Genomic DNA, 13852 nt, shown 5'->3' with positions numbered 1-13852 from the left:
AAGTACAACATGCAAAGAAAAGTAACTTGAACAAACTTCAGGTGAAACCACATGACCGGGAAAATATAAAATGCTTTTGATCATGGAAACATTAATAGTTATTGAACTCTCAAAAATTTGGCAGCACAACAGAAAATGCTTTTATATTGAAAATACTAAAGAAACAAGGTTGAAGCCACAAGGTTCAATACTCCTTTCATTGATGGGCAAAGACTTCTGCAATATAATTTTAAGGAAAAATAAATGAAATGATTGACACAAAATGAAGGAGAAAGTAAACTGGGTGTCAGGTTGAAAAGTGACATTAGCCAGATTTTTTACATTCTAGGCATATCAAAATAGACAAGAAAGTGACTTTGTAAGTAAAATAAGAAGTAAGGACTTTTCTATCATAGGCTTTTGAGAAAGCATGTAAGTCTACTGTGATTCATTCTGGGACATCTTATAGCATTATACCAAGCAAAGAGCGTAATTAAGGTTTGTTTTTATGAAGTTGTAGCTTGTATAGTTAGCAGTGCTATCAGGTAACATTATCTTACCTTTCCTTATCACTTGCCTTAATTAATGAATTAGTATATTTGATAAATGGTAGCAGATGGCTTATAGAATTTTAGATTGTTTGGATTTTGTTGGCAGAAAAGTTCTTTAGCATGATCCCTCAACCACCCCCTTAGTAAGACTAAAACTGTCCTGCCCCAGAGAAGGATGGGGTTGTTTATTTTGAAAAACCAATCTGAGAACCTGAGGTATCTCTTCAGCTTAGTTACCTTTCCTCACTCGTCTAGATTGTAAATCAGCAGGGATGTCAGCAATGGCCATGTGGCAACTGTGTTTTCCAGCCCAAACAAGATTTACTGTAATTTAAAGTTTGGGCTGCACGCTGTCACCTTGTTCTGTTTCCAGACTGACATATGGATAGGGAAGCTGGAAATGTGTGAAAGGTATAAGCTGCTATCAGAATGCCTTTGAAAGCAAACGTCACAGGAAAATATTAGCTGTATCAAAGGGAGTGAGTTTATAATGAACACTGAGGTCCCTTAGAGCTTCAACAACTCCATTCAATGCAGGAAAAGAAGAAAGGGAAATAACTGGAGTGTATTAGGTAGGACTTAGGATGGAAATATGTGCATATGTGTTCCATATCGCCCGTGCAGTGAGTCCCGCACGTTCTGAATGCATCAGATGTACTCGCCATGTGCGCAGATTGTTGGCATGCTGGCCCTGCCGTGGGGCCTCTGGAAATCTTGGACCAATGCCTCAACTTCTTCTGGTCCCTTGTTCTGGGAGGGTGTGTGGGGAGGAGTTGAAATAAGACCTATCTGGAAAATCTTGGTAAACCAGAAACTACAAATGGGGCCAACCAGAAGACTGAGTAGTCTTTAGGGAAAAAAAAAACAAAATGCAGGAGGGGGGTTCGTTCCTCACCTGTGGTCTGTGGACCATAGGAGTATGGGGAGTGCTTTTAAATGTCCCTGAGGTAATTTAGAAGGGCAAATCTATAGTCAGTTACCTTCTGTTTGCTGCATAGGGATATGCATCCCTGTTTGTTAGAGACTTTCATTTTTGGGGGGGTAAGGGGTTGTTGGAAAACTAGAAAAGAAAAAGTATAGAGAAGTTTAGAAAATACTCATTTATGTGCTCTGAAAAGAAAAACTCAGGATACAGTAGGAAGGGAGCCTTGTTCATGCCCTGGGCAATGTTATACGACATGGGAAGTAATTGGATTCAGATGATATTTTGTGGTAAACTTATTTTGGCATGTGGTAAACTTTCTTCATTTTGATTATCACAGTTGTTCTCATTCTTTTTCTGAGAGGCAAAACATTTAAATACCAAAGATTAATTGTTGCTCGCTTATCTAGTTATTGTAGGTACTAGATGATTTACTGCTGTTTTTTTCCTCTTGCTTGACAGTGATCTCTAAAATAGTATACACTTCTTTAAAAAGAAAAATCACTTACTATCCTCCACAATCTTATCATAGCAGTCACCTAAAAATGTGAAGCTTTATAAAGGGTCATTTATTAGGTCATTTGAATAGAACATTTTAAAGCTACATTAATTAGTATTTTGTGAAACTTGAGATGTTGACAGCATCTCAAGGGATACCATCCACGGGATTGTTATACAGTTTAACACATTTCAACTACTTTGAGATCCATCATACCAGTTCTTCTAACTGCTCTGTTGCTCTCAAATATATTATATATTCTCAAATATATTGATGTCTAGAAATAAGCTGGTAAAGCCTGTGGCAGTCGTCAACTCCGAAGAGTCTGGGATATGTGTTCAAGTGTCCATTAGCTTAAGAATTAGGAGAATGAGAACTGACTCACAGTGCTGTGGGTCAGACCCGTCTCTGATGTAAATCCATGGGATGTACTCTAATGTGGGACATACAGAAGTTTTATCTTGTGGGACAATAAGCTGGGTCTCTGGAGACATAGATTTAAATATGAATTCAGTCCCAAGTGTTGTAGGTCTTTTACACCATGTCATTTAATCCATCCCATGTGCTGCTTCATTATCTATAAAATGGGGATGCTACTTAACGGTAGCGTCCTGAAGACAGAATCAGTTAATGATAATAGGGAGCTCCAATAAAAGTGTTATCAATTTTTTGGTTGTTGTTAACTTTGTAAAACTTTTGTAAAAATTTGCCTGAGAACCTGGGATGTTATTTAGCATCTGTTAAGAAATACATTATGGACTTCTTAAAAAAAACAAGCAAAGATACCCCACTGAATTGTCAATCATACCTTGAGTCTGCCAATTGTTCTGATTTAGATTGCTCTGTAAATTAATCTAAAAATTTCCACCTGTGGTCACCCCATACTTTTTCATACGTTTACGATTCTCTCTTCTTCTTCAAAATGTTTGAGGGGAAAAAACAGATGCTTTTCCCTTTTTATTCAATACTTTGGCAGATTTGCTATTGCATGGTGATTACTCTGACTTAACTGTATGTGGATTGTTTTAGAGTAGGAAAATAACATCAAAAATATTTAGAAGGCACAATATCTTCTGTAGCAATGACTTTGTGTTGAGAAACCACTTTCAGCAAGAGGTGCCTTCAAACATCCATCTATGCTTAGCACTGTGTACATGAAAAATTGTCCGTGATTTATGGGCCAAAAAACCCTCCTTGCCCATAACAGTCTGCCCATTTCTCTTTTTCTTCTCATTTCTTTTTCCCTCAGCCTGTCAGTTTCATGTTCTGCCCAGCTGTTAACAATCATGGGGCCCCAGGAGCAAGCATGTCCTGTGTTTCCCTTCCCTTGTATCTCACCGAGTTTGTTGTTGATCAGGCAGATGAGCTGTGCAGCAGTACCACTGATTCTCTAACCCCCCCTCCCCAAGCAGCCTGATCCAGGAGCTCAGTTTAAAAAATGATTTAGGGTGGGTAAGACAGAAGTTCTCTTTGCAATATCTGCCACAGCCCAGACTAAATAATGGATCCTAATGTGGAAATGGAAAGTAAACGATGATGTGAGAAGGCAAGAGTCAGCATTTGGAGGAAGCTGAGTTGCATTTTGCCCACCTTCTCTTCATACTCAGCACCGTTCTGTATGTGTCAGGATAAACTGTGATTCCTTGGAATGTACTGCAAGTACATTGTTCCTTTTACATATATATGAACAGGTGAATGGATTGGTGGAAAACTGAGCTTGCATCTTAGAGATGATTGGCGCTGCTTTTTTTTCTCCTTTCTTTATAAGACAATGTACCAAAGGCTAATTTTATTTTCTTAAATTAAACACAAGGTTTTCATTTAAAGATCCAAAAGGTGGTCTGTTACAAAACCTGGTTCTGTAAACATTTTGCCCTAGCTAACCAGTGCAGTAGTGAAGGCTTTTAGTGTGCTCTGTTTACTACCAAATCTAAACAGTTCATTCACAAAAGTTGTTTTTCGAACTGGGTTGAAAACCAGGTACCTACCAATATAACAAGGTGTGGAGGAATATTTTAGTTAATTCATCAGTTTGATCTTCAGGCACAATTATTTCAGCAATATAAACTGAAACTTTCAACACTGCAGTACTGATTCAGTAGAATGACTCGTTACCAGGACAGTTGGGATTGCTTCACAAGTAGACGTCTTGGCAATAGCTGTGACTGACAGCAGAATTGCATTTCACAGCCGTTTATTTCGTTGCCTAGCCAATATAGACGCTTATAATTATGTAGGAGTTATTCCCAGTGCCTTATTAGAAATAGCTGTAAGGTTGGACTCCTTAGTAACAGAAGTGTTAAGAGATCATGAGGGGTTCTATTGAGAAGGAAAAAGGGGCCTCTCTGTGCATCTAAGAGGCAAGATTTCTTCATGCGCATTCTCTGTTGACTGAAATAAGGTAGGCATCAAAACCTTTAGTAATTCCCAGAAAAGAACGTCTTGACTTGTGAATGGAAGAGGCCATGAAAATACTCTTCACACATGTTCCTTGTAATAACTCAAACTACCAGATAGCAGGCCTTTTGCTCATCTTACATTAGCACTAGAAGGTGCTGACATGCCGGACCTAGTAAAAATAGTTGTAATAGTTACTGACACAAACCAAATGAGAGGACACGACCGGCTGTAAACTCATTGTCCCTCTTCATTTAGCATGGAGTTAACCTCCAAAGAGCTCCATTGTGAACAGAAAAGCTGTTTTGTTAAGATACTCTGATACAGAATTCTGCATTTAATTAGGGATGAGAATAAAAGTGTATTTCCCTTTCAAAGAACATGTACTGCTGTCTTTTCATTCACTACAGTTCAGAAGAGCACAGAAAATGGCAACCATTTTCTAATGTGCTATGCTATTTGTGCAATATAGATTGTACACTATTGGACACGTTAACTACAGTGATGGACTAAGATGGAAAAAGATGGAGTGGGAAGTGGAAATTAATGGTAAAGCACCGTAATTAGGAATTAGGAGTTCCTGGCCTTCCAGCCCTATGACCAGGTGATACTGTTGAGCATTATTCCATGGGATGAAGTGAATGTGCAAAACTGTGGGTGTTCCCTGAAAAGCTTTGTAAATACTGTTTTACCAAACAGTGGCAAATCTTGCCAGTTCTTAATTCTTTCCTCATTGTAGGAGGAAATTATAACAACTTCTGTATTAGATGTGCCTAGTACTTTGGAGCATAAAAGGCTCTTGTGACCTGTGCGATGGAAAGCTTTCCTACTTCCTTTACTTGCTGCACTTGTTTGATATTTAGTAGGGGGAAGTAGCCCTCAGGCTACAAAGCTGCCCTTTGTGTCACCCATTACACTTCTTGTGCTTTTGATGAGTTGTCACTAAAAGAACATTTTTCTTCTGCTTTTGTTTCCCTGCAAAGCTTTGGCAGCCTGCCAACGTAATGCTTGGACCCTGCGAGGTATAAGCACTGCAGTTGCTGGAACAAAAGCAGCAGTGCGTGCTTTACTACATCTTGGAGGTACCGTAGCTGACATAAAAATAATATCCCTCTGCCTTCTCTGACGCATCTGAAGGCTTAGGATTAGGGAGAAAACAAGGCTGTAACACACTGCCCTCCCCAGAGCTCAGCACTTGTCCCAGTGACCTAATTCCCTGCCCTGAGGTGGCATCACCTAGGGTTGGAGCTCACCCCATTTTCTGGAAGAACTGAGAAAAGAGGAGAAAAAAGATGGGCCAGCTTTCATGTGACCACCACTCTATTCTTTCTCTCCAGGATGTTAGCCTGCCCTACTGCTGGCCTTGATGTAGTTAAGTTTATACAGTAGTAGTTTATACAGTAGTAGTCTTGGAAATACAACTCAAGAGTTTAAGAATTGCTGATGAAAATGTCATATGTAGGATCTGGGGACAAGCAATGAAAATTGTTATAAAAGTGGTATATTTAAAGAATGTTACTTTTTATTATTTTGCAAAGGCAAATATTGGAAACTTGGAAAATATTGGAAAATCAGAAAAAAAATGGTAAAAGTTCAGTTCTTTTGCTTTATGCTATGACTGCTGCTAAGTTTGCCTTTTGCCTGCCTTGAGGATGCCTGTCTACTTTAGTACATGGGTTGTACAGGGAAAATAGAAAGTTGCATATAAACTCATAAATCTGGAATTTCTAAATTTTGGGATGTGAATGTCTGTAAATTAAAATTTAAGTTCTTTAATGTGGATTCTTTGCAGTTGTGTTTTTGCTTCACAAAAGGACTTACTAGTGCCCCTCATCTTACTGCCACTCCCCATACTAAGTCTACTATAGCTGTGTTGTCGTGCTTACTGTAGTAAGTTAAGTGTAGTCTTGCCAATTAATATGTCTAATGCACAGCAGAAGTCTGAAGTCATATGATCCCAGGTTCTTCATTTAATGCAAATATACTGAGGAATAGAAATTTAAGTGGGAGAATAATTCGACAACTTAAAATAATACAGTATAAACTTCTGTTTTTCAGCGAAGTTCTGTTGCAGTGCTGGTTGTTAAAGATCAGTAAAACATTGCCTAACTTGTGAACAAGTGATATCCAATTTCTGACCCTTTGCTCACCACCTGACAAAGTTTTTCGCTTCCCTTGGAAAAATCTGTTACATTTAAATGCTTGACCCATTATCAACTCTTCATAGGTGTCAGATTTAAAAGGCTAGTGACCTCTCTTTCCTCAGCCTTCTATTTTGCTGACTGAAGTTTAAATGAAATATACAAAAACTGAGACCTCTTCAAGAAAGAGAAGACCTTTTTGTGTGTGCGTATGTGATAGAAACAGGTATGTTGTGATAGCAACAGGTAATCACCGTATTGGAGGAAAAAAAGAGAAATTCCCCTTTAAAAGTGTAGTATTTCTTTTTAAATCTGATGTGTAGGCATTTAAAATGAGCTCAAAAATGAATAAACTCTTACAGGATCTCTATGCTCGTAGGTATAGTGGTATAAGGGAAGTTTGACTCAAGCGGTATAGGGGAAGTGTGTCTGGAAAGTTGCCCAGCAGAAAAGGGTAACCTGTTGGTTGACAGCTGGCTGAACGTGAGCCAGCAGTGTGCCCAGGTGGCCAAGAAGTCCAGTGGCATCCCGGCTTGCATCAGAAATAGTGTGGCCAGCAGGACGTGGGAAGTGATTGTCCCTTTATACGCAGCACTACTGAGACCGCACCTCGAATACTGTGTTGTTTTGGGCCCCTCACTACTAAAAGGATACTGAGTTGCTGGAACGCGTTCAAAGAATGACAAAACTGATGAAGAGACTAGAAAACAAGACTTATGAGGAGCGACTGAGGGAATTGGGATTGTTTGGTCTTGAGAAGAGGATGCTGAGGGGAGACTTCATCACTCTCTACCACTACCTGAAAGAAGGTTACAGTGAGGAGGGTGTTGGTCTCTTTTCTCAGGTGACATGATGTGAAGACATGGCCTCAAGTTGCTCCAGGAGTGGGGTTAGATTGGATATCAGGAAAACTTTCTTCATGTTGAGGGTGTTTAAGTGTTGGAAGGAGCTGCCCAGGGAGGCGGTGGGGTCACCATCCCTGGAGATGTTTGGCACGTGTATGTGGCTCTAAGGGACATGGTTTAGTGAGGGACTTGGTAGGTCAGGTTGGTGGTTGGACTTCATGATCTTGAAGGTCGTTTCCAACCTAGGTGATTCTGTGATTAGACCAATTGATACTCATCTGAAAAAATTAGACACATTTACCTGCACAGCCCCTTCGCAGGTTTCCAGTGTCTTGGATTATTTGTTGTCCTTGTCTTGATTTGAAGGTTTTGGTGAATCTTACATAAACGTGGTAGCTCCTACACGTGACCTGGGGTGCCTTGTTTGGGCTTTAGCCTTTTCTAACTAGATAATTGGTACCCTGGTTGTAGCATTAACCCTTGACAGACGCAGAGAAGCTGTATTCTGGCATCACTTTTCTGTTCTCTTCCTTTACCAGTGTTTGCACGTATTCTAAAATCTAAACTTTGTATTCAAACCAGAAGAAAAAAATCCAGGTTGGTTGAACTACTGATGCTATTAAACGAAACCTCGCCATTGTTGAGTTCCCTATTGGTTGCAGCTGAATTGATGATTTTTTTTCCATTTCCTAACTTATTTTCTTCAACGGTTTTATTAAAGAATGAGTCCTGTCTTCAAATGAAACAGTGTAGTTAATATGCATGGGAAAAGATGTTTCATTTTGAGAATCAAGGCTATTGTTCAATGAATTGTCTTACTGTCTTAAATTGTCTTAATATTCTTAAAGAATGTTTGCAAAATACCGAAACAAATACAGCAATGAGATTATTCTGCCATAGAAAGAAAAGAATACATGAGCATTTGTGTGTTTAATCAGCCCTATCATTACATGAGCTTTATTGGCATCCTTTTGTACTTGCTCCTTGGCCACAGCACTGAAGTAGAGTGGGTCATGTAGGATTTTCTCAGATTTAGTTGCTGACCTATAAAGCTGTCACAGTCACAGGTTTTAAAACTGGGACATGGACAGACATACAAATATTCTATGTAACATATAACCAATCAAGTCTCTGGACCTTCAGAAGTTTGTTGCTTTCCACGAGAGCCTTGCTTACGGATATTTTCTGTACAGCCAACCTCCTGAATGCTTATTCCATTGAGCTGTTTCACCAAGGAGGAAACCTTTTACCACAGATCATTTCTGAAACCTAATGACAGTGGAGGGAACTGTAGAAAATGGAACCCACCTTACAGGAATGGTTGTATCACTCTGGTAAATTCATTAGGATCCTTCTGAGACATCAGATTGGAAAACATTTAGTATCCAATGCAACCTTTTAGGTCCTCTGTGGCGCAGTTTTCAGTGGTTCTGGGACAAAACAAGTTAAAGTGGATACAGTATGTAGTTCAACTTTGGCTCAGGAGCAATGAAACAACTTAACCTCTTGATTATTAATTTAATGGGATTGAGGAAAAGCAATTCTTAGAAAATTTTGTCTTTTTTAAAAAGAAATTTCATAACAAGTTCATTGTAATACAGCATTTTAAGAAATTCCTGTTGTGTTAGACGCACACTAGAGTAATAATGCACTGTGGCTGAAAATTACAGAAGCAAAGCTTAAAACACATAATCACTAAAGGCCTACTTCTGAGGGGCAGTACTTCTTATGTGGAATACATTGATTCTAATATCATGTAATAATCATTAATCTTTGTTGGGGATCACAGACCAAAACCATTTGAAATGGCACCTGGTAGGGAAATTTCTAATTATTGCCACATATTTCCATAGTCAGATCTGAAGTTTGTATTTGGTTGACTAACATGAACAATGTGGGAGATAAATACCAATTAGGGATGCTCGTATTTCCAGAATTTAACAAGGTGTTCCTGCTAGAAGAATGCCACATGTGGTAAATGGTCACTGTAAATTATGAATGCTATTAATAAAAATAAAAAAAAGAGGGGAGACTAGACAAATTTGGCAGAAAATCATTAACTGTGAGAATGGTTTCAATATGTGCCAAGGATGTGTTCAAGATCAGGTTACAAAGAAGTTAGACTGACAAAGAGAAGAGCCTGACCTGCCTGTGCTACAAGGCTATAAGACCTTTTCCAGCTGTTTAATCTTCACTTACGGAAATGAAAGCTTCAGGTTTTCTATACTAAGTACTTTGAAGCTGCAGAGTATCTAGCAAGAAACCTAGAGGGTTGAGCCCCAGCACCATGATCTACTAGATGACTGGTTGGAGTGTTTTCATGCTTGACTTGTCTAGTAATGCCATCCTATAGTAAATAAAACACCAACTTGGGAGCTGTCAGTGTTTATTCAGATGTAACTTTCAGTTACTACAATGTCTGTTTTTTTTTTTTTTTTTTTTTTAAACTCTCAAAGGGTTTAAAATGTGCTCTCTGTATTAATCACAGAGTCAGGAGTGGGAATTCATTGCCACAGTGATAATTCTCTTGCACGGTTCATCTCATAAACGGACAGAATTTGCTGTGTCAGGTCAGGGACATTTCCTAGTTCAACTTTGCTGTCAACAGAATACTAGGTGTTTTTGTTGTTGTTGTTTTCAATTCTTCAAATGGAAAAGATCAGTCTGGACGCAGCAGTTGCAAATAGAAGAATGAGCAGAGGCCCAGATTTTCCCTAACTATGGCAGTAAGCACTGCAGAAAGTCAGGGTAACCAACGGGGTTACAACCTCTTGGGCCTCTAGATAAGCCATCTCCAAAAGGGCTTGCTATCTAGTGTGAAAATGAGTCAATAGATGTTATTAAATTAACATGTTATTCTTTAAATAATAAATAATTTCCATACTGGAGTAGATAACTTATACCGACTGCCCAAGTAGGAGTTGTGATTAATATGCCATATTACCTGCTTCAGCAGATAAAATCTCAAGAGCTGGAGATCTTGTTTTCATGCAGATAAGGCTAATGAGAGAATCAAAGGAAGATAAAAGCCTTAGAAAGTGATGTAATGCATGGAGCAAGTTATATCCTGTTGAAACTGTAAAGTCTGAATATTTCATTACCACCCTTGACAGTAAAAGAAGTAGGTGGAAAGGCTTAGAAATTGGGACAGCCCTAAAAGCCCAAACTCCATACCTGTAATCTAATGGAAAGGGAACAGACATGTTTTTGCACAGAGTGTGTAATGACTCTTTCTTCATTCATCTCTTATGATTTCATGAACAGAGCTGTGCTTTCTTTTCTTCAGAAGACCGCATTTCTCTTAGGTGGCATAATCTAAACAGCACCATTGACAGAAGGTGGGATTTTGGGTCTCAGGTTAATGGCAAGCAAGTAACAAAACCAAGAGACTTTTCTTGGTGCTCTCTTTGGTCTGAACCTAATAAACCAAACTCCGGTTAGGTAATTTTTTTATCTATTAGATTTTAAAAATAGGAATAAATTGCTTTCTGTATTTATCCTATAATTTAATAAAATCCAAAAGGTTTCCCAGTGTCATCTATTTTAACCTCAACTATTAAGCAAGGTTCCAGTCTTTTATTCAGCAATGTTCATTACTCATCTATCTCAACGTCTTTTTCCAGAGTTATACCCCAGACACATTGCATTTGTCAATGTAGCAAATCCTTTTCTTCTTTCCTTTTTTTTTTCCTGCTAGTAACCTTTTTCTCACTGACAAATACACACTTTTGTTTTAAAATGCATAGTAAAGCACTTGGGTCATGCAGAACACTAAGATGGTGGTGATAGTAATAACTGCAGTGATTATATAAAACCTAGAGATTTTTTCTCCTGTGAATGAAGCTATTGTTCTTGTCCACAATATACTTAATTTTGAAAAGCAAATTAATGAGAAATTTATGAAAAAGTGGTTGAAACCTTCATAAAAGCATAGTAAATTATGCTGTTCTGTGTATGTGCATGAGATACAGATGAAACGGTTCCAGTGTTGTTCCAGTGGGAGTAAGTTGTCAAGTATGATTTTTTCTTTCTAATTTATTAATCACTCTTCTACTCTTAATTAAAATTAGGCTCTTTTTTTCTCCATTTAAAGTAGCTTACACTATTTGTCTATGCATGTGAATCATTGGCTCTTTTCCTTATTAGCATGTATTTAGTTATCAATTATTGGTTTAGAATTGTTCTGGAAAGTGATACAATTTTTAGTTCGTTGTATATTTATGGGGGATTAATGTTGTGGTTTGGATGGTCAGTTTAATGCCATTTAAGGTATGTTGTCAACAAATACTGCATAGGTTTCTGCCTTAACTGTGAATACATTAGGTGCTAGACTGCCAGCATACAACTTGAAACAGCATTTGGAGACTGTCTAATTTTGCTTGGGGAAAAAAAGCACCTGTCTCCCCAGATTTTATCCTTTTAAATTTATTATACTAATGTATTTTTAAAATACTATATGAAATCATACAGTGAGGCATTTTATCTTACTGTGATTAGACATATTTTTGAGAAACTGTACAGAAATGAATATCAGAGTGATGACGTGTAGTAAATTCACGTGAATGATCTTCCTTCTTCCTTAGATATTTGGGCAATTGGCTGCATATTTGCTGAACTATTGACATCGGAACCTATATTTCACTGTCGTCAGGAGGACATCAAAACAAGTAATCCCTTTCATCACGATCAGCTAGATCGCATTTTCAGCGTAATGGGGTTCCCTGCAGGTAATTTATTTTCATTAAAGGTTCAGGCATAATGCTACTAGGTTGATTTTTTTCCTAAAGGAAATGACTAGTTGTTTGCATAGGTGTGAAGAAACTGTCAGTTTGATAGATCTGGAAATGCTGACGGTTATGGAACAACAGCACTGGCCAACAAACTTAAAGTCAAACATCCTCTGTAGTTATTTCTTCTTGTGTGTTACTTAACATTCACTTCCAGAACTGTAAATGCTTCTCCTCTTTTTTTCCCCCCACCAAAGATAAAGATTGGGAAGACATAAGAAAGATGCCAGAATATCCAACTCTTCAGAAAGATTTTAGGAGAACAACGTAAGTGATGATAAAACAACATTTCAGTGAATGTAGGAGATAGGCAGAAATTGGCCCCTATTGTCTTGAAAATTTTTCAGGGGGGTGGGATTTTGGAGTGTTTGGGTTCCAAAGCTGTGACAGATGTTCCTGTTACGAATTAGGTGTTTTGCTTGAATGGTGTTCTCTCCCTCAGGAACTTGTTGAAAGCATCAGCTGAGTTGCCTCCTTATTTCTCTATAAGGGATCATTTTAAGTGCAATTTGATTTACGGCAGGCACAAACAAAGTTGATTTAACCTTAATAAGTTGTATTAGATGTTCGAGGTAACTTCATTCATTTTGTGTGAGAAGGAAGAGGGAAGCACCTCTTGGTCCTTTTGTCCAGCGTAGATCTGGAGACAGTAAAGTAGTGGCAGAAGTTTCTGTATGAAGGTCATGCGTTCAGTAGGTTGTGATGTAAAGCCTATCTGGGATCTGAGAATTTCCTTCTTTTAGTGTTGCCAGGGGCTTTGGCTAAATTAGTCAGTAGTGGTGGTGATAGATCAGAGGGTGTAAGGAGCAACATAGACTTCTGCTGTAATGCAAGGGGCAGGGATTTGGGAGTTTTGGGTTCTGTTTCCAGCTCTGCCATGGATTCATTAAGCTGGCTTTAGACAAGATGTGAAGCTATCTGTGCACAAGGCTTCTTTCTTTTGAAAATGGCTGTACTTAACCTCTGGATTTGCAGATTCAGGGCCAGGCACAGGTCATACATAGTTGGGGCGTTTTCGAGCTTGGGAACTATAAGGACTGTGTGGTTTGCTGCAGGTTGAGGAGACAGGTTAACTTCTCTGCCAAATCTCAACTGGAAACAATAGCTTAACTGTTAGAAACTGCTGTACATGTTCTGTGGTGGAGTTGCTTTGGAAAACAAGTGTGAACTTCAAGTTGAGTTTCACTGTCATATGCCAATGTCAACAGCTTATCCATACGCTATAAAAAGTTGCATGTTCTATGGAAATAATCTGCACACAGTTGATAATAATGCTATTAGTGAAAAGCATACGTAGTGTCAACTGTTTGATAAGTATCTGACGTATTTTCTGATAGTAGTTCTTTCTACAGTTCATGTATTAAAGGCTGGTGGTTTTGTGGTCACTTGGTATACTCCCATATTCTTAATGCTATATTATTTCAGAAATGTCTACGTTTAACAATATTTTTCAGATATGCCAATAGTAGCCTCATAAAATACATGGAGAAACACAAAGTCAAGCCTGACAGCAAAGTTTTTCTTTTGGTAGGTACTAATTGAAAATCACTGTGATGACAGGAGTGAAATGCATTTCTAATGTTAATGTCTGTGTCTGTTCTATTACCTCATTCTACTGAACACTGATAAAAAACAAAGCTATTTATCACCAACTGGCTAGTTTTAAGATATGTTTTCTTCATTCACATTCATGCTGAGGGTGTGTTTAAACTGCTTGTACTCCAGATCTGA

General features: G+C 38.3%; 1 protein-coding gene across 1 annotated transcript in view; it reads left to right on the top strand.

Annotated features, from left to right (window-relative positions):
* CDK19 (cyclin dependent kinase 19) overlaps positions 1-13852 on the top strand; it is a 126741-nt gene that overhangs the window by 96510 nt on the left and 16379 nt on the right. The window contains 3 exon segments of the mRNA XM_040553089.1: positions 11918-12061; positions 12319-12388; positions 13576-13648. Of these exon segments, the coding sequence (XP_040409023.1) occupies positions 11918-12061; positions 12319-12388; positions 13576-13648 (287 nt within the window).

This window comes from Cygnus olor, chromosome 3 (assembly GCF_009769625.2).
Source record: "Cygnus olor isolate bCygOlo1 chromosome 3, bCygOlo1.pri.v2, whole genome shotgun sequence".
NCBI classification, from domain to species: Eukaryota; Metazoa; Chordata; class Aves; order Anseriformes; family Anatidae; genus Cygnus; species Cygnus olor.
This window is presented reverse-complemented; position numbering and strand designations above follow the sequence as displayed.